The following is a 19,697-nucleotide window of genomic DNA, read 5'->3' as shown; positions in this document are numbered from 1 at the left end:
GGGTCTTTAAGTTTGAGGATAAATAATTGTCTTAAGACAGGAAGTGACACTATGGGGCAAGAATTAGGGTTCCTGGCCTGATTTTAGTTTACGATTAATCTACATAAAATCATTAAATTATTATCAAGTTCCTTTGAATTTATTATATTAAACTGAAACCCCAGAGGCCCAAGGTAACCCTGATACCAATCTCGTTGACTATTTCCTCGTTATTACCGCCGTCGATCTTCAAGACAGAGGCGTCTGGGGATCGACTACTGGTCTTGCCACACAGATAAGCAAATGGCTTGGAATGAGTCGAAAAAAAACCAAAAAAGAATGCCTAAAAAAATCAGAAAAAAACGATATCCTGTCCGGGGCTCCATCTTCGAGTTGCCCTAGGGCAAGGCCCTCATTTACCTGATCCCAAGCAATTATGTGAGCCGGGGCTTACCTTGACCATTGTGCACACGATTTTCTAGCCCGGAGAGTGGACGGGGGAAAGAATCCCAAAAAAAATAAATAAAGAAAAAATTATAAAAAAAAAGAAAGGAAAAGGAAAATAAGACAAAACGAGGATGAATGATTGTTCGATCCCTTTTTATTTTGGGACCCTCCCCTGGTTCCTAAATCTTTTCTTGAAAGTCCGAGCGACATTGTCGTAACTCGATTAGAGACGCTGGGATAAGTCTCTAATTTTACGTGTTACCTTTGCTTATTGTCTGCACACGTGTTCAAGGGTCCACATAGCCCATCGGTAGCCCCGACTTTGGCCTGGTCTTTTCTTCTTTTTTGACCATTTCTACCTAATTCCTTCTGGCTTCGGCCTTGGCATTGTTTTCGATTTCCTTTGTCTTGGCTGATGGGGCGATCGAAATGTTACATAGACTTGGGTTCTGAAAAATAGTTTTGATAGCATTTCCGGTGGTGACTGCAAAGTTAATATTTATTTTCTAACTTTGGGAGTGCCAGTTAAGCTTGAAAGAATGTTTCCAAGTGAGTCACTGAAATGGCGAGCAAATAGCGGAAGAAAAACTCGTGATCTTTCAATTGTATCTATATAATTTATTATTTATTTAGTTATCACATGAACTGCGTGCGCGTCCTCGTCTAAAGCTTTCGGGTTTGTGGGGTTTGTGTGCTTAAAACTAGATTGTGAGTCCAATGGGGAATTCCACAGACTTGGAAGACTTTTACTTTCTATCGCTGATTCGCTGGAATCTACCAGGGGCGCCACACGTTCTCCTCATCCTCGCTGTCGTCCTCCATTTTGGTGACATCAATGGTGGTCAACAGGGAGGTGCTGGCCGAGCTGGCATTGGAGTTGGGACTGCCGGCGAAGCTGGAGACAGGTGAAATAGGGACGGAGTAGGCGTCCCGGGTGGCGATCTGCACGGAGAGAGGAGCCGTGACTGGCAGGACTTCTTTAACGGCTGGCTGGATCTGGTTAAGGCGCTGGCCGAGGTGGGTCATCAACTGGGTGCCCAGGCTGACGTTCATGCCGGGAAGTTGGGACAGCGAACGGGAAACCTCGTTGACGGCGTGGATGTATCCGGATCGGAATCCCTCAGCCGGGGTCAGACTTTCATCTCCGGAAGCTCGCTTGTGCTGGCGCTGCTGCTTCATTTTCTGCAGGTGGGTGACTGTGAGCTCCAGGATGTCGGCCTTCTCCAGGCGGGTGACGTGCTCGCCCTCGGACTCCAGAGTGGCTACCATCAGGTCCTTCAGCTCGTCTAGGCATTTGTTGATCCTGGCCCGGCGTTTGCGCTCCAGCATGGGCTTCATCAATTTGCGGTACTGGTAGGTCTTGGACATCTCGGACATTTGCATCGACGACATATTGGATTGAGGAATTTGTGTTCTTGTGTTCTTGTAAGTGGCTTGAGCTCTTGCTGCTCTGACGGTCGAAGACGTTGTGTGTTGGGCCCATGATCCCGGCCAGCCTTTTATAGCAGGCCCGAAAACCAACCCCCAAAATGTGTGCGCTTGTGTGCTGGCATTTGGTGAGGAAAAGGGACAGGGACACGCTCCGTGTGCTGGCATGAGGGTTGCTCGGCCGGCGAACGACCCTTCCGCTTCTTGAGACCGCTTCTTATTGTTCGCTCGATTTCTTATTGTTGCCCTGCGCACCCTTATCAAGGGCCAAGGGAGCAGGATCGCTGCCAGGATCGTGGGAAACACATTCTGCCTCGGTTTCTCACATCGCTTCGCTCACCTGCCCCGCAAAAGCATCGAAGCATGAGCCTCGGCCAGGGCTATGGGAATTTGCCGAAGAAACAGCTGCCGTTTCTAGATTTGTGTGTTATGATTTGACTATGTCCGGAGACGGGGCAGGAGGGGGACCAGGATAATGAACCGCTTGCTTTATGCCAGCTCATAGGGATACCCTTCGAGTTCCCACGGTTGCAAGGATCTCCGGGCGGGGGATGGGGCGTTTCGATTCCTCGACGACTTCCTGTTTACCGTTGGCATTCCACATTGGATCGGGTTCGAGTTTAAAGGCATCCTGGCACTTGTTGGTCGGCTATTATGATCCTGTGGGAACATTGCTCGTGTGCGCCGAGTGCGCTTAATGTCTTCTCGACTTTCCCTCGTCCTTGTTCCTCGTCATTCACCTTTACGGATGACCCGCAGGACCTCTCCCCTCCTTGTCGAGCTGCGATGTAAAAGCGGCCGGCGATCCAGCTCTTGGAGCGCTCCTCGCGTGTGGCTCGGGGAGGACACACTTTCGGCTGTAAGTTGTTCGCGTTCCAGGACTTTTGTAAGCGGCTGATGGACCGTGCATGCCAGGAGTCTGTAATCTTGAGGACGATTTCCTTTGGTACTAAAGGAGTAAAGGTATATAGGAGTTTAAAGTGGACTTCATAAAAGGGTTTCTTTATTTAAATAGAAAGTGAAGCTTAGAAGAAGCTTAGACTCTTTTAATATTATTTCGAGTGTTTGATTGATGGTCAATCTTATAGGAAAATCGAGTTGGAGGCTGAATGGAGGTATACCCGAAGCTATATCGAGTTAACAAGATACCTTGTTTGATGACTTATTGATATCTGAAAGTAATAAGAATTGGTTCCTATAAACTACGTCTCGGAAATGATTACCCTGGTTTTGATATATAATATATTTGTTGACGGTTATTGTAGTGAATCTTATTGGCAAAAGGCGGCTGCAAGTAGTGTAAGACTTTCAGTGTCCTCCCACATTTAAAATGGTATTAGATTGTTGAAATAGTTTTTATATAAAAATCTCGATAGATTTCTTGCTTAGCGATAAAAAAAACTACTAGGCTTCGTTCTGAATCTGTAAATGAAGAGTTGGCGAGTGGTACCATCCTTTAGATTCTTCTCCCAGGACATAATCAGCTTTGTAACATATTTTCAAACCTGAAAGTATGAAATCTAGTAATGTTCTCAAAAATATAAATGGCTTGTTAAAAAATAAAATTTATTGGTTAAAGGTCGTGGAGAAGACAATAGTAGTTGCGAGTATCTTCTAGTCTAGAAAATCTCTCTTTCATTTATTTTATCTAAATGTGAGAAGTATGCCATAGATTTCGATATGACAAAACAGGAAAGTCTTTGAATATTAAAAATATATTACCCTTGATCATTTGGGTTGAAATAAAGATAAGTTAAAAGTTTCCCTTCATCTAAAAGTCTGAATATGTTTGTTTTGCAGTCTTTCTTTTATTAAATGGATATTGACTTATTCTAGATATTTTATAGAAAAAATACATAGATTAAAGCACATAAGAATATATTTTATTGATAAAACTAAGTGGAAGCTCAGTGAGAAAGCTATAAAATGTGTAAATAAAATAAATTATGATTGTTAAATCCGTGAATCTTAAAAACTAAGGGAGATCAATTAAAAATACGAACTTAAAAACTATCACAGGAACATCACATCATATCAAATCTACTAAAAGCTAATACGATTCTGAGGCAAATGTTGACACTAGGCCTTGGAAAACATGGATTATTCTGAGTGATTATCATCTAGACTTTAGATTCTAAAACCAGAGTAGTAAAGCTCTCAATGTTGAGTGTTTTGGTTCTTCAGTTCTTCACCAGGGACGCCAGACATCCTCGCCCTGGGGGTTCTCCTGTTCGTGCTCCTGCGGCGACCTGGAGCGTTTCAGAGGTACGTGTTCATCCGATTTGCGCTCGGAAAGATTGACGGGCTCGTCATTAGGCTCGGTGCAGTCCATGTCCTGTTTCATGTCCTTCAGCTGGTGTCCCAGCTGCTTCATCAGGTGGGTGCCGAACTTGAGATCCAAGCCGGGAACAGTGGAGAATATGTGCGAGACTTCATATGCAGCCTGGGTGTATCCAGCTCGGAACTTGTCAAAGTTGACCTGGGAGGATCGGGGGGATTGGGGATTGGCCAGGCGCTGTTGGTGCTGCTGTGACTTTAGGTAGTTGACTGTCAGCTCCAGAATGTCGGCCTTCTCCAGCTTGCTGACCTGCTCGCCCTGGGCGTCCATAGTGTCCACAATGAGGTCTTTCAGCTCGTCCAGATAGAGATTCATCCGGGCCCGCCTCTTCCGCTCCAGCAGCGGTTTGGTCACCTTGCGGTAGTGCTGGGTCTTGGTCATAAATCGCTGACCCTCCACGGCCATTGTGTGTTTGTTGGTTTTAATGAGTTGTTTGTAAATATAGGTTGCGATCTGCTGCTGATGTTGCGATCTTGTCGCTGGTGCTCCTCACTGCACGGTAGTCACTTGAGAAATGATCTTGCCGCAAGGTAAGCTGATCCTTTTTGTAGCTGTGGCTCGTACACTTGCAAAATCCTCCCCTAACTGTTTGCTACCACGCACTGCGATCACCACGAAGCATCAATCGGGTCACAGTCGGTGCGTCTGGTGGCTCTCTGCTTGTGGCAAGAACCACTCGGCGCTGTTGCACGTGTGCAGCTTAAAAGAAATTGGATCGGGCGGAAGCAGCTCTCTCTTTACACTGAAAATAATTTGTTGCTTTAAAGTCTTAAAAAATATATAAACTTATATATATCAATATTTTACTAAAATAGCAAACAGTAATTGGGTTTATTGGGTTAGGTTTCCGAAGCTTAAAATATATTTTTATCTGAGAGTACTTCAATTTGGTTATTTCTTACTTTTACAATTTTTTCTTAAAACCTTATAAAATACACCACAAAATATTCTCAGTGTAGACAATAGGGCCCTGTAACACGTTCTGGGGAGACACTTCAGGGCAATTCGCTTGCTCTCTGCGACATGTCTCTCCCTCGTGCTGTTCCCGTGCGCCGGCGCACCGATCGGGAAGGGCCTAATAGGGGAAGAAGAGCCCAAGGAGGAGGAGGAGGGGTTGGAAAAAGCCGGAGAAAGACGAGAGCCAGAGCGATCCACCACCGCCACGCACAAGCATTAGCACACACGACATGGCAACTGGGAAACAACGGCGACATGACCTCGACCTGCCTTGCATCTCTGGCTCCTCGCATGCCACCGCTCTGCGCTCGCTCTCCGCTCGAGACAGCCCAAACGTGCCCCATGCGTGCCTTCCTCACTTAAGCCAAAGAGCCGATCTCGTGGAGACGACGGCATTGTTGCACTTGGGTGCGGGCCTATCTCTGTATAAGTGCTAGTGCATTGAAAGAAAAACTGGTGACTTATCGGGGATATAATTAAATAGATAGAATAAATAATAATAGATTAAAATAAATTATTTACCTAAATGTGCTATATATTTTGATATACTTTATCAAAAACTATAAATAGTGAACTAGGATTGATGCAACTATGATTGGTAAGATGAGACAGAGCCCTAATAAGAGCTATTGGAAATGTAAATATTAAATTATATTTTTCAGTGCTTGGCTCTTTCCTTTTGGCACACAGTCACACAGACCTTATTTCCTTTATGAAGCGACATTGCGTTACACTTACGCCAGCAACCACCGCAACGGCAGCAACAAGAGAAACCACCACCGTCCGCAGAGCACCACCCAGGCAAGTGTGGCAAGCAGCTAGCAACTAACAGCCGGTGCACGGATGGGTCGGTGCATCGTGAGAAAGTTTACTCGAGGCATTCCCACAAGTATTGGGATTGTGCCGCAAACTCCTGCTCCCGGTTTCCCTGTTTCTGTTTCTGTTTTCCGACCTCGGTCAGCTGTGACACTTGTTTGGCGCATTTTGCGAGATTTGTTTTCGGGATTGGGCTTGGGACTGGGACTGGGCCATTGCCATTGCCATTGACGAAATCCACCTGCCCGAGGGTGAGTTAGCCGAGTTCGAGACCCGGACCGAGGGTCGTCGCAATCACATCCATGAAATCGAGAAGTTAAAAGGAGAGAAGCGAAAACATTGACATCAGATGGCACTGATTTCATACATTTTATTGTCAGTTTTCGTCGTGGGGGAGGTTTCCGAGATCATCAGGGGACCATTCCGATGATAAAGGATGGCTTTATGCAAAATATAGAGGGTCTTTGGAGATCCCAATGTTTTATTATAAACTTAACCCACCAGAAATGCAAAACTCCAACATTTATTGTAACACTTTTATTGAAAGTATATATTATTTTGATCGATATTCTTGTACATTGATAATTTGAAGACATTAACATTTCATAAATATCTTGAAGTGGTTGTAATATACAATGATACATATTCGTTTAATACACATATAGCAACACACACATATACATTTAGAGTTTTAATTCAAATTAACTTGGTTAGTATCGCTCTAGTTAGTTATTAAAAAAAAAATATGCGGTTAATACATTTAACGCCAAGTACAATTAGGTGCTAAAATTTTGTGCTAGAAAATAGGTTTAACGGATAAGTTTGTTGCGTTTGACAATTTGGTAGTTTTTAAATTTTGTTTCGATTCTTTTCGCCCATTATAGGACCTATAAGGATTAAAATCTTAGCATTTGTGCCTATAACTTAATTACTTTTAAAGCGCACTGGATATTATTTTTGTAGCTTAACTTTAGTTAGTTTGATCTTCGTGTGGTGTTTTACAAGTAACCTGTAGAATGTGCTCATGAAATAAATTAGTAATCGTTAATGTAAGATGAACTTGGGTAAAAATAATAATAATAATAATAAGAAAAAATAAATGCCGTTTGATACACTTTCAGAGGAGATTCTTGTATAATACAAATAATGTTAGCGACATGGTGAACATGTCGCCTTCTTAAAGCTTTCATTTCATTTTTCGATTCCTTTGATTTGAATTTTTATTTATATCATGGATCTGCTCGCTCTCGTCGGTTAACTTCGTTACGCAAGGTTGTAATTATCTGCTCAGGAACTGGTGAACTTTGTGTATGTGCTTAGTTTTAGTTTTGCGGATTACAAAATATACAATCGTAAATCGTTTAAAAATATTCCCATTCGATATCCTCATCTGCGGTAGCTGCTTGGTCGCCTCCTTTCTACACACTTATATACAAACATTTTATACATTTAACGCCTTTCTCGATTACTGTCCGTCCCCTGTTGCATTTCGTTGGCGTTTCTGGACCTTCTTTACATACATATACCAATATATAAATATTCTATCATTTTGTACGACTTTCTGTGGGGGTTTTCATTCACACTCTCTCTAAAAGCACTTTTTAAAAAGATTAAGGAAACGCATTACTTTTGCGATTAGTGTGGTACGTCTAGTGCGCGGATTTGTTGTTGTTATTCATGCAGCTGAAAGTAAGACAAAAGATTCATAAACATATGGAGGGATCGGTAAAATCGGGACTAAAATAAAAACCTAGACATAAGAATTTAACTCGCTTATACATATGTTAGTACAATTTTCAAATCGCGTGTATAAAATGTGATTTGCAATAAAAATATATCGGCTCTGTGTCTTCAACTGTGACTTATCTAATTTAAAAGTTATTGGGAACTATTTTTATTTTGTTATATTATTTTGTGTGTTATATTATAAAGGCAATGTAATGGAATACTCTGCGCATGCACTTTATAAACGTTTTTCTGGGTCTCTGTTACAATCTTTATATCGTATATCTTTAATCCAATCATGGCCACTTTTTTGTACTCAGTATATCTTCTCGTACTTTTTTATTCCACATATTCAGTGGGTCAGTTAATAATGGTAGCATTGACCCATGAGTCTCGATTCACGGGGGAGCAACAAATATTAATGGCAACACTACTCTAGGCTACAAATGGTGCATTTAAAGCATACATATATGTATATATTTTGTCAAAAATATGTTTGCGTATATATGGTTTAAGGTACACGATATATGTAAATATTATCAATACAATTCTCAAATTTTAAACATCAATTTGATATTATGTGTTCGATTAAGTGCATTACGTTTGGATTTTCCTAGGTATTCGGTTTGTATTTAACAATATGCATATGGTATCTTTAATTTCTACAAACGAATCAATTCCAGTGATGGGCAATGATTTTGTTTGGCAAAGCTTAGATAACTACAAAATACATATGTATTTCCAATTAAGGTGTCTTGCTGTGGCTTTTTAGCTTTTATATTGTATTAGGTTTGCCTTAGCAGTTTGGATTAGGTTGCAGTTTTACTTTGGATTAAGCTGTGGAACTTTCAATGTGATGGACTGTCGTTAATTCGATGTTTGGCGCGTGATTTGCTGTGTGAGGGGCGTCGCAGGCTGCTGACGCTGCCCGGGCAATTTTCATAAAAATCTAATGATTCCGATGAGAATGCTATAGAACGCAATTGGTGTGATACAAAGAAAAGGTTACGTCTGAGTAAATATTTGTTAGTGAAAGGGTAATGCACTAAGGTTAAGCATTGCAGTTTGTACTCGATTTGGGATCCGCCGATATTGGCAGAGTGTACATACCCTTGTCCGTGGGTGACCCCAAGGTCAGGCTACTCAAGCTGGAGCTTAAGTTGTAGGGACGCGGTGAGGGTGGCACTGGAGCAGATTCGTCGCCTGGCAAGCAGGTCTCCACCATGGCCTCCAAACAGTTGACAAAAAGCTCCGACGACTCTCCCATCATATTATACTGCAAAATAAGATGGTTATATTATTAAAAAGATTATTTTAAGTATAACCAATGACTTACCTTGGTAAAGGGACCTGCGAATCGCCATAGTCCGCCAAATCCGCAACTCTGTAGGAAGTGCAACTGTTGCTGGGACGGATCTTCGCTGGCCAGCATGTTCTGGATTATATTTTGGACTGAGTTAAGAACAACCTGGTCATGTGACACTGACAGGATATTATTGATTTTCTGATCCAGCAATGAGTGGCTAAAGATACAAAAGGATATCACCTATTACCTCAATCATCTAAAACATGTACTTACATTACTGGAAACACTTTAGGAAAGACGACGGAACCTTCGGCCAAATACTGATACAAAACCCTTGTTTCTCCTTCATCTGAAGAATACTTAACCAAGGTGGCTAAAACCGTCAACACTAGTGCCTGGATGGACAAATCGGGTAGAACCTCTGGATCGAGCAGGACGTTCGACTCGTTGGAAACTGAAGAACGCGAACCGCGTTCCTGTACAAAGAATGGTCATGGAATTAGTCAAGACTTATGATAATGGCGCAACTACACAGAACACCCAGAGATGGAGAGCACACAGAGATATTGAATGAAAATTGAAAGTCTACGAGTCCGAAAATATGCAGTGGATGAGAAGGCTTTACGGCCGCCAGCATTCAGTGCCATGCAGATTAACTAACAAACTAAATGACATTCTAGTGAAAGGTTTTTAAAAAAGTGAAGATTTAGTTGCGAACTTTGAGAAACAGTGGGGTAGTTGGGGTTAGTTTTAGCTAAAAATACAAGTTATGTAGAGCAATACCTGACGTTCTTCGATGCCGGTAGCATTGTTTGGATCTTTGGTTGTTGGCACCGAGAATGACCGTTGAGTTTTGAACAAAACTCGAGCGTTCTACGGATGTTTGTTTATTTTTATGTTTTTACGTGGTGGTTGTTGTTGGCAGAGTGTTGATGTTGGATTTGTAGTTTGCAGTTGGGGATTCGATAACCGAAATCAAACGAAAATCAAATAACAATGTTCATGCGTAGTAGTAGTCGTAAAATTGGTAGGCGGTTTATAGTTTATTGATCATATATAGATATAGAACATTTATTGATATCGATATTGATGAGAGTTACAAGCACCAATTAGAGTAAGAGTCGGCAGGCATTAAAATATGGCAAATATATACGGTTTCAACGAGTATACATTGTGATATATGCATGTAACGTTTTTGTTTTTTTTTTTTAATTTTCAAATAAAAACATAAAAAGAGAAAAGAAAAATAGTAATAAACGATTATTAGTTATGCAAAGGCTGATCTGGATAGATATTCGATAGTACTTAGGTTCATAAGTGGGTATATATAGGTTTGAATATATAAACTCAAATTGATAGCCAAAAGTTACTATAGCAGATGGTTATAACAACTTTTGTACAGCGAATTTAAACAAGTGAGGAGTACAGCTCGGCTCAGTCCGAAATTAATATATATATATACTCCATATTTATATCACAAAGCTTACCTGAAGAGTGGGGACCTTGTGCTGGCGAGCGAACTGCAGGGCAGACTGATCCAGGATGTCCCAACTCTTTTGTCGACGCGACAGCGGCTGGCCAATCTGAGGGAAGGATTATTGTGTCAGTTACTGGTACTGCTCTGATCTAAGTGATCTTACAGCTTGAACTCCATTGGCTACTTCTCCGTTCTCCACACTGCCTGTCAACTCGGCGGGCCAACGCGGCAGAGCGTGCTTCACATGGCAGCGGGAGCGAACCTCCTCGGAGACGGCAACCAGAGCCGTCAGATAGGCCACACTATCCGGTGTCACCTCAAACTTGTCCCGGTGCAGGGGCTTGGCGATGATGCCCAGAAGCATGGTCAGAACTCGGGAGGTACGGGAAACCGTTGTTGGAGTCGGATGACGGAATCCCTAGTTTACATATTAAATATTATTTATACAAACATTAAAAACACTAAAGACTCACCTTTATGAGATGGCCCACCAGGGCAAAGTGGAAGTTACTGCGAAACGAGAGTCCCACGGCGTGATCCAGCTGCTTGAAGTGCCACTCCAGCTTCTCGCGGGTCTTCATCATGACCTCCGCTATGGTCTCCTTCTTGTCAAAGCAGCCCTGTGATTTAAGTGTGTGCAGATTCTGTTCCAGTAGCGCTAGACCAGCTCCATAAAGGGTAATCTCATCCAGCTGGAGTACTGAGATGGCCACCCAGAAGAGTGCTCTGTGGATGGGCGATTCCGGACGCAGAAGGGGTTGAATTCGAGTCAAGCACATCACCAGGGCCTCAATCAGAATTAAATCGTTGAAAGATTCCAATGCCTTGACCAGAATGCGAAGCAACTGCTTAACTTCGTGGTCCGTCACACTTTTGCTGATGCATCCGTAAACGATAAGTGCCCGTGGCTGCAGAGCCGGATTGTAGCAGAAGGCAAAGCTACGGGCCAGGGAAGTCCATGTCTGTAACCATTCGCAGTCCGGGACATCACGCATGCAGGCCTCCATGATCTCGAGCAGGGCATCGGTGATAACTTCCAAGGAGGGCAGCGACAGACGTTCGCGATCTGCCGGCAGAGGTTGGGTGACCCGCTCGTTTCCTAGCCACTTGTCTGTGGGATGTCGGCAGCTGGAGCGGAAGGCAGTAACCGCCGCTGACTTCACCTTGCTAATGCCGAAGAGCAAGTAGAATTTGGGCAGAGAGAACTCGTCCAGCGAAAGTCGGAGTACGCGTTGGGCCTCCTCCGAGAAGGAGGGATTCGTGCAGGTGCACAGAGAATGAATGATGTTAATCACCAAGCCGTGGGTCGAGGCTCTCATGGACAACGATCCGGAACACACCAGGAACGTTATTGTGTGAAACAAATAGGGCACCGATGTAGCCACATCTAGGCAGTTGTTAAAGGACAACATAAGAAGGTAGCGTCCCAGGATGGCAATATCATCCCACATCATATGCTGCTCTAGGTACTGAGTGGGATTGGTGCACGACTTGTCCATTACACGGCACATGCGAGTGATGACTTTCTTGGACACCAGTTGAACATTCGCAGAAGCCAGAGCCACGGCCGTATCGGCCATTATTTCCACTTGTGGAGAGCCCAAGCCATAAGTGATGGATTTATGCAAAAAGTTATCCAACACCATGTCGATGAGTTCGGGTATTTGTCCGATTGAACCCCAGATTTTGGCTTGCACCGAGGGATACATCTCCTTCTGGTCAATTGTTAGGTTTATGAGCTTGTCCAGAATCTGAGAGACCTTCAGCTTCTTGGAGTCGTCGTTGGACTTGCAGAACTTGACAAGATTCTTCAGCCAGGGTGTCATGTACTCCAAGCACAAATGTTTTAGCTCGATGGTGCTGCGCTGGAATCCCTGAATCGATTCTTCGAGGAACTCAAGGGTCAGATGTGGCTCATTGGTGGCCAGTTTCTCGCTGACTGACTTAATGAAGATCGTGTTGTTCGAGGGAATACATAATCCCTGAGTTTCCAGGAGTTGTCCTTCTATTTTCAAATCAAAAGTGGCGGTCAGCGCACAAAGCAAATTATACGCAGCTGTCCTAAGATTGGGATCACACGATCCAAGATTCAGAAGCGCCATGTTCAGCAATGTTCCCGGCACATCCTTGGGCCGAATCTTCTGATGAACTGTCACCGAATCTGGCTGACTCAGCTCCCAGCGGTTTCTAATGTGGATAATGGCCTGGACAATGTTGTCGCAATCGTTGTGGATGAAGCTCAACTGGCCACTTTCATTGGTTATCGACAGTGTGAACTGGTTGTCGTCCACCAGACAGACTTCCTCGATTTCCGAGGCATAGTAAACGTCGTTCAAGAGCACGGAATGAGCCAGAACCTTTGTCTTTTCGGCAGAGGTAATCTGAAGGGCGGTTGGGCCCACTTTTATGGCCACCTTGGTGTCCTTGTGACTTAATTTCAGAGCGTTGCTAAACACCTTCAGATCCTCATCCAAGGAAAGAGTGGCTCCGGGCAGCTTTTGCTGCTCTGCGTCAATAAAGTCACTGAGCTTGTTCGGCGACTCCAGGAAGAGCAGTTTTCGGTTGCCTTTAAGAGGTGCCAGAATGCGGTCATGGAACTTGGTGTACTCCCGTACCCACGAGTTGCAGTTATAGATGTACACAGCATGGACGTTTTCATAAGCCACTGTGGGCAGAACGTAGAACCACTTCTGTAAGAACTCGGTGCGGAATCGGTTGTCGGAGCAAGTGTGGGTAAAATCAATAACAACTTCGAAGGGCGAATGGCAGAAGGGCTTCAGAGTGAGAATGACATGGTAGATGAGGAGGTCTCCGTTGGTTTCCCCGATCCTTAAAGAGACAGAATTAGTATATATCCACAATAATACACTATCACTCACTTGTATCTCCTGGCAATATAGTAGAACACCGGATAACCGGATTTGCTCGTGCCCGCTTGGTAAAATATGTTCATGGACTTGAGGGTTTTGAACTCCTCCTTCTCATGCATTTGGTGCTTGACCATGATTTCCTCAAAGTTGGTAGAGGACATATCAATGGAGCTCCAGCGCGCGTATGAACTGAACATCATGTGCGAGTCCACTGGCTTGTGCTCTGGAGGACCCAAGTATGCTAGGAGAGTGGCCATTTTGTCAAAGGGTCGTCTGCCCACTGCTTTATGATCCCGGCTGCTGGATAGATAGTCCCCGATCTTCTCCTGGTGTGTCCACAACAAACGATGCAGGGCCAGCACATTGGCGTCCGAAATAAAACTCATGCTGTGCGACGTTTGGTCCACTGTCTCGCAATCGGAGGCGATCTGGATGAAGAACCGACGGCCGGCCTCGAAGTGATCGCGCAGGAAGTCGTTGAAGCAGAGCATGTGCTGTTCCTTCGAAAATTCCACGTGGTTGGCTATGTTCTGCAGGATCTTCGACATCAGCATTAGCCCCCGTTTGGCTGAGCTGTGGACCTGCTTGTCCACAATTCCAAGCTCTTGTGGTGAGACTGAAAGGAGAATGGTTAGCACACAAAATGAAACCCGTATCTTAGGACCTTACCAATGGCAGGATTTATGAAGCGCAGGAATATAACCGTGCCCACAGCGCCGATGTTATTTTGAAGAAGGTTCGGGAAGCGCTTGCTGAGCACTTGGTAAAGACAATGGCACATGGAGCGTAGCTGCGGCGGAAACCGGTCCGAGGAGTTAATGATGGCATCGAAAACCTTCTGGGTGAGTGCAATCAGGTTGTTCCTATGCTGTTCAATGTCGTCTGTGGGATCCAGCCGAGCAGGATCTACCTCGAAGCATGTCTCCTCCTCTTCATCGAGTAGCGGTCGAATCAATGGCTCCAGCAGCATCTGCAGATAACTCGCCCCGTAAATCTTGAAGCAGAAAGCCATGATTTTGCTGCCCAGGGAATTTCCCCGGAAGAGGGTCTGCATGCAGTCGGAGACCTCCACCTCGCGGTAGAACATATTCCACAGAAGCGGAGACAACAGGTGCTTGGCGTCGAACAGAGTGACCAGTACCCTGGCCAGCTCATCCATTTGGGAAGTGGTCACCACGTTGGCCAATGCCATGGCGATGGGAAGCTCGCCCTTGTCACTGATCATTGTGACCAATTGGACCAGTTGCTCGAAGCGATCCGCCAATACAGTCTCGGCCAAAGTATCGAACTCAGTGCCCTGCTGAAGGATTTGGGTAAGCACCTCCATAAAAGCGGCACGGGTCTGAAGATCTGGATTATAGCCCAAGTCGATCGAGTGCATTAGGCCAGAATCTATGTTGGCACCCAGCAAGTTGGACATAGCCTGGATGGTGGCGTTTCTCAAGGCTGTCAGCTTTCCGGCCGCCATACGAGGACGTGGTGGCAGCAGTGGTGTATTGTTCATCTCCTTTTCGGCCTCCGAGCTGTCGATGCAATCGTTTAGGAGGTTCATGAACAGGGTAAAGTACTTCAGAAACAAGGCGCTTTTAGCATCCATTAGATCTCCCCGATCCGATTCCTCTGGCTGTAGAGGTAGCCCGCGGAGCAGAGCGGCCACTGCCTCCATGCATGCTTGGTCCAAGTCACGAAAGATCAGCGATGTGTTGGTGAGAATAGAGGCATCCGCTGAGCTCGGTGGTGCAATCTGATGAGATGTGCCCATCACCCAGTCGGTCAGGTACTCCACGAGTTTGTTGCGGAACTTCATCTCTTGGCGGAAGGCAAGGTCGTCTCGACGTTTCATCATAACCTCCACCAGCTGGCACAGTTTTGTCTTAATCCTAATGGCGTAGACTGTCATGTCGAGATGGCGTACATAACGCACTATTCCAAGCATCATTCCCTCAATGCTGGTCACTCCCAAGTGCTCCGAGGGCGCGGGCTGTTCGCTGTTGGGATCCTTGCTGGCTTTGGGGTCGAGGATCGATTTCATAATGTAGATGGTGTGCTCTATGAACTGTGTGTTGATGTCCGTAACGTTTACATTAACCTGTCCTTGTTGGTCGAAAAACTTTTCCACGATGGCGCGCACTTGGTCGAAGAGTATTGGAAACAATTGGGAGGACATCTCTTCGCCGACGAGTTCCTTCACATTCTTTTGGATATTTAGGCCGATCTTTTCATTGCTGCAAACTAAAAGACGCAGCAGTTGTCCAATAAATCTGTAAAAGAGATTACGTTCGTTAGCTTTAAGTAGGTTTCCATGGAATTCCCAATACTTACTGGGTAACCGGACAGTAACTGACGTCTTGGGGCGGCGCTGGAGGAAGAGTGGACAAGGACACCGTACTAGGATGCAACGACCCGTGTCCTGAACTAGTGGAACTGGAGTAAAGTGAGTTCTGGGCAAGCGAACCCAACGACACATTGTTTTGGGATTGCTGGAGCAGTATTTGTCGACTACTGCTGCGCTTGTGAAGACAGACGCCACCGAGGGCAAGCAGAAACCAGGTCATGTTGGCCCACTCATTGATCTGTTCCTCCAAGTCGTGCTCGGAGCTTTGATGACTGGCTCGACGCTTGCCCATGCCACGATGAAAGACCTCTGCCTGCGCATCCTCGCCCTTGCATTTTGGATAGGTTTGGAGCACCTTACTGGACACCTCCCAATTGCGGAAGGTCTCCTCCCAGGCAGGTTGGACTCCATGGACACAGTGCTCGATTTTGCGTAGAAGGGTCATTATTCGTTTCTGCAGCGTAAGGCGGCTAAGTACGTTGCCATGGGTGTTGTCGAAGAAACAAATACGAGTGTCGGTGGCAGCTAAAACGAAAGGATAGTTACAACAAAGCTAAAGATAGTTTTATGAAAGAACTCACATGAGGACAACTGTGCCAACTCCTGGTAAATGTGGTAGTTGGGCATGATGAATCCCACAGTCAGCTCATCAGAGCTGCAGCAAATCTCAGCTTCCTCACAAAGCAGTCCGAAGCAGGAGAGCGATGTTAGGACTGCATCCAAATCAACGCTCCACAGGTACATAAAGAATACCACCTCCATCTTGATGTGCGCCTGCTTGCATATGGCGATTTGGCTGCCCACATGAGCATAGTCCTTGTGACGCTGAAGGAAGGTGTTGCGGCAGATTAGAATCTCTCGCAACCACTTCAGCACATCCGTGTAGTTGGCAATCTGGTGTTGGATCAGCTTCTGTGAGATGGAGAACAGAACCTGGGAGCTAACGTCCCAGAAGGTGTTGATCGGTGCTTCCGGGTTCCAGACCTCTATTTTTTCCGGGGCATGCAATGCGAGCAGAGCCTCCATGGCTTCCTGGGCCACATCTGGCATGGTTGTTTGGTGAACCAGACTTACTAGTCCGTTTATGAGCTCCAGAGTCGAGCTCTGAACTTCGTGGGCCACCTTTCCTTGGGTCTGAAATATAAATTGTCAGTTTTTCCATGAAACTTAGTAACTATAATCTTACATTCAACAGAAGGGTTGGATCTGCATGGATCAATCGAACGAGGAGCAACAGAAGCATCTTGTGGGCAGGACCTTCTTCAGCCCGGGTCAGGCCCTTTTGCGTGTCCTTTGATTTCAGCGTAAGCGAGGTGATATATCTTAGTGGGGTATGGGCTATGTAACCTTGTGTGGCTTTGTTGAGGGTGTCTGTGAATAAAGCTCGCAGCTCCGCAGAACGGTAGTGGACGACATCGGTTTGTGGCCACCAGGACAGTCGTGGTTGGTTGACGATGCGGAAGGGATTCTTATTTTGCAGGCGAAAGTCTACATAAATATGGGCCAACCTGGATAGATAGAATAAGTTTTTAGCTTGTAGAATTCAATTAATGTATGGATATTTACCTTAGCAGTGAGCACACAATAACAAAGTGATAGGCCTGTGGCGATGACAGATTCAGACACACTTTCAAAGCTTCAATGTTGTGCGGATTGATGCGGAAGCAGGATACCCAGCAGTCAATCATCAGCTCGATATCCGCAAAGTTATAGCCCTGTCCTCGGGAGAAGGGCTTTGCCGGGTTGAAGAGCAGGGCCTTGAGGTCGTTTATGAAGTACTGCACCAGCTTAAATACCACATTATTGGAGTCGGTGTTATTGATGTACGTGGATGCTTTGCAGAGCTTTACACAAGCGATGGCGGAAGACTCAGTGACCTGTTTGGAGGGCGAATGCTGGCCCAATCCTCGTTTAATACTCTCAATAAACTGTTTTGCCGAAAAGTCCTTGTCCCGCGAAGTAGATTGAGTTGACTTCGAGGGCACTTTCTCTTTCTCTTTTTCCTTCTCCGATTGTTGGAGTTCGTTCACAGTGGCCTCCAGACAAGAGGGATTCAGAATCAATAAGAGCATCTGCAGTGGCCACACAAGAGTCTTGCTCTTCTTGTTTTCCGATTTGAAGTACTCCACCAGATCCATTAATGGTTCCCAGCAGCTAAAAGAATACAAGGTTTGGGATATGTTTTTAAAGTTCGTTCGAATAATCTTACGTGGATATATCGCGGTTGGTGCCCCGCTGCAGATCTTGAAACTCTTGAGGATGGTATTCAATCCAGTTCCAGATGGCCTTCTCAAGCGAGTAAAGCAAAATCAAGGGTGGAGCTCGCTTGGATCGAAACTTTGTAATGGTTTCTAAAATGTTACAAATTTTAGTTGGTTTAACATCTTTTTTAAAATATCTACTTACCCTGCAGCAGCTTGGTCAACTTAATCATGTCCATATCGATGTGCTGTATTAACTCGATGTCATTATAGTCGGGGTTCTCCTCGGAGCACGACGTCAACTCCTGAATCCTGGCCGAAATGCGATTGAACACGGCCGAGAAGTGATTCTGGGATAGGGCAAAGAGCACCTTCGATGCCAAAGCCTTCAGTTGAGCAGCATTTGGATTACTGTCGCTCTGAACGTCCACAAATTGGGAGATTTCCCGCAGCAGAAGTTTCACATTCATGGCCTCCTCGAAGCGGGCGGTGTCCTTGGTCTGGTTGGTCAGACAGCGCTCCAGTGTGGTCAGTATAATGACCAGGGATTCGAAGTAGCAACGCTCTGGTTCGTGACGATTTTGAAGGGCCTAGAATGTATACGAATATTATTAATATGAATGAATGAATAAATAATTAAATTACGCACCGCTTCATTGACCCTTTGCAACATTTTGGTAAGTCCAGATATGACCAGCGAGAAACGATAACGAGAGATGTGGATTAAGCAGGCCACTAGCTGGTCCTGGCTCATCCTCGCCTGCGTTCCATAGGCTCCGATTCTGTTCGGCAGCTGCAAAGACGCATTTGATTGATTATTTCCATTTCATTCATACTTTCGTCTCGGCTTCCCCAAGCTCTCTCCCCTGCGCCCACGCAGTCCCCAAAACAACGCAGCCGAGTCGTGTGGCATGAAGGGAGAGAGGGTGGTGGCAGAGCAGCAGGTACATTTTTTCGCTTGGGACTCCGACGAAGGCGAAGTCGCAGCTGCGAAAAAAACGGGTTAAAAACACTTGCCTGATCCTCGAAGCGGGCCAAAAGGGCGCTGGCCCACTCGCCTGGCTTTTGGGTGCCCATTTTGTAATATTTGTAGCTTTTATTCCAGGTCTTTCACTGCATTTTTCGTAAACAAACTGGACATGTTGATAGTGTATCAAAATATGAATGTATCGATATTCCTATTCTAAATAAGAGCCTTGCTCGATATAACAGGACTCGACTGTATTGCCTGTATTGCATTCGTTGACCAACATTGAAATATCGAAGTCCAAAAAGGTGGCTGGGGAATTTTTGCGTACATTTACGCAAAAATACTCCTACGCAGACAATTTTATGTAGGATTTATACTATTTGCTACATTTTTGTTATATTTCATATATTTAATTGGTCATTTCATGTTTTACGGTCGATTGGCGCCAAAAAATTGAACATTTTGCAGCACTGGCGTGTTAGAACTAGCTCCAAAGTGAACGGCGGGAGATTCAAAATTAGATACTTCGCCCCTACAAACAAGATCGCTGAGAAATGTCATGAATAAAAGCATTTTTCTTTGGCAATTATTATTAGTTTATTTAATGTCCTTGTTAATGCTTTACAAATTATAAATATTGAATATTTCTGATAGTTTTCTCCTTAGTAGCCGGTGTTGTCGTGTCTTTCTGGATGTGTTACTTACATACTAAATATCTTTAAATGTTTCAGCATTTCGAGCAGTAGTAGTTTTAAATCGAATTCTATCTGTTATGATTTAATGTTGCGCCCAACGTTATTTAATATTTAATCTTTCAATTGTTCTATTATTTTACGGTATAAAGTTAG

General features: G+C 44.7%; 4 protein-coding genes across 5 annotated transcripts; 1 reads left to right on the top strand and 3 right to left on the bottom strand.

Annotated features, from left to right (window-relative positions):
* Positions 1-1,053: 1,053 nt before the first annotated feature.
* E(spl)mgamma-HLH (Enhancer of split mgamma, helix-loop-helix) lies at positions 1,054-1,889 on the bottom strand. Its single transcript, XM_017246265.3, has one exon. The coding sequence runs from the start codon at positions 1,816-1,818 to the stop codon at positions 1,201-1,203; it is 618 nt and encodes a 205-aa protein (XP_017101754.1). The 5' UTR covers positions 1,819-1,889; the 3' UTR covers positions 1,054-1,200.
* A 1,772-nt stretch (positions 1,890-3,661) lies between these two features.
* E(spl)mdelta-HLH (Enhancer of split mdelta, helix-loop-helix) lies at positions 3,662-4,846 on the bottom strand. Its single transcript, XM_017246278.3, has one exon. It carries the CDS (start codon positions 4,595-4,597, stop codon positions 4,043-4,045), a length of 555 nt encoding a protein of 184 aa, XP_017101767.2. The 5' UTR covers positions 4,598-4,846; the 3' UTR covers positions 3,662-4,042.
* Positions 4,847-5,215: 369 nt separating this feature from the next.
* LOC108128516 (uncharacterized) lies at positions 5,216-6,196 on the top strand. Its single transcript, XM_043211597.2, is given in 4 exon segments — positions 5,216-5,461; positions 5,463-5,559; positions 5,812-5,886; positions 5,889-6,196. Coding segments are annotated over 4 exon segments (726 nt in total).
* Positions 6,197-6,487: 291 nt separating this feature from the next.
* Positions 6,488-19,060, bottom strand: Nf1 (neurofibromin 1). 2 transcript variants are annotated; one of them, XM_017246587.3, is made up of 18 exons: positions 18,897-19,060; positions 18,529-18,672; positions 18,085-18,469; positions 17,888-18,029; positions 17,245-17,832; positions 16,865-17,186; positions 16,260-16,812; positions 15,666-16,203; positions 14,013-15,604; positions 13,353-13,959; positions 10,947-13,302; positions 10,637-10,891; positions 10,484-10,579; positions 9,780-9,869; positions 9,270-9,472; positions 9,027-9,213; positions 8,801-8,966; positions 6,488-8,660 (listed from the first exon to the last, which is right to left on the bottom strand). In XM_017246587.3, exons 1-18 carry the CDS (start codon positions 18,954-18,956, stop codon positions 8,539-8,541), a joined length of 8,406 nt encoding a protein of 2,801 aa, XP_017102076.2. In that variant the 5' UTR covers positions 18,957-19,060; the 3' UTR covers positions 6,488-8,538. The 2 variants fall into 2 exon arrangements, with proteins under 2 accessions (XP_017102076.2, XP_070137033.1); XM_070280932.1 differs by having other exon boundaries at positions 6,488-7,648.
* Between the last annotated feature and the right edge of the window lie 637 nt (positions 19,061-19,697).

This window comes from Drosophila bipectinata, chromosome 3R, assembly GCF_030179905.1.
Source record: "Drosophila bipectinata strain 14024-0381.07 chromosome 3R, DbipHiC1v2, whole genome shotgun sequence".
Lineage (NCBI taxonomy): Eukaryota > Metazoa > Arthropoda > Insecta > Diptera > Drosophilidae > Drosophila > Drosophila bipectinata.
Note: the sequence above shows the minus strand (reverse complement) of the source record. Positions and strands in the feature narration are given on the sequence as shown.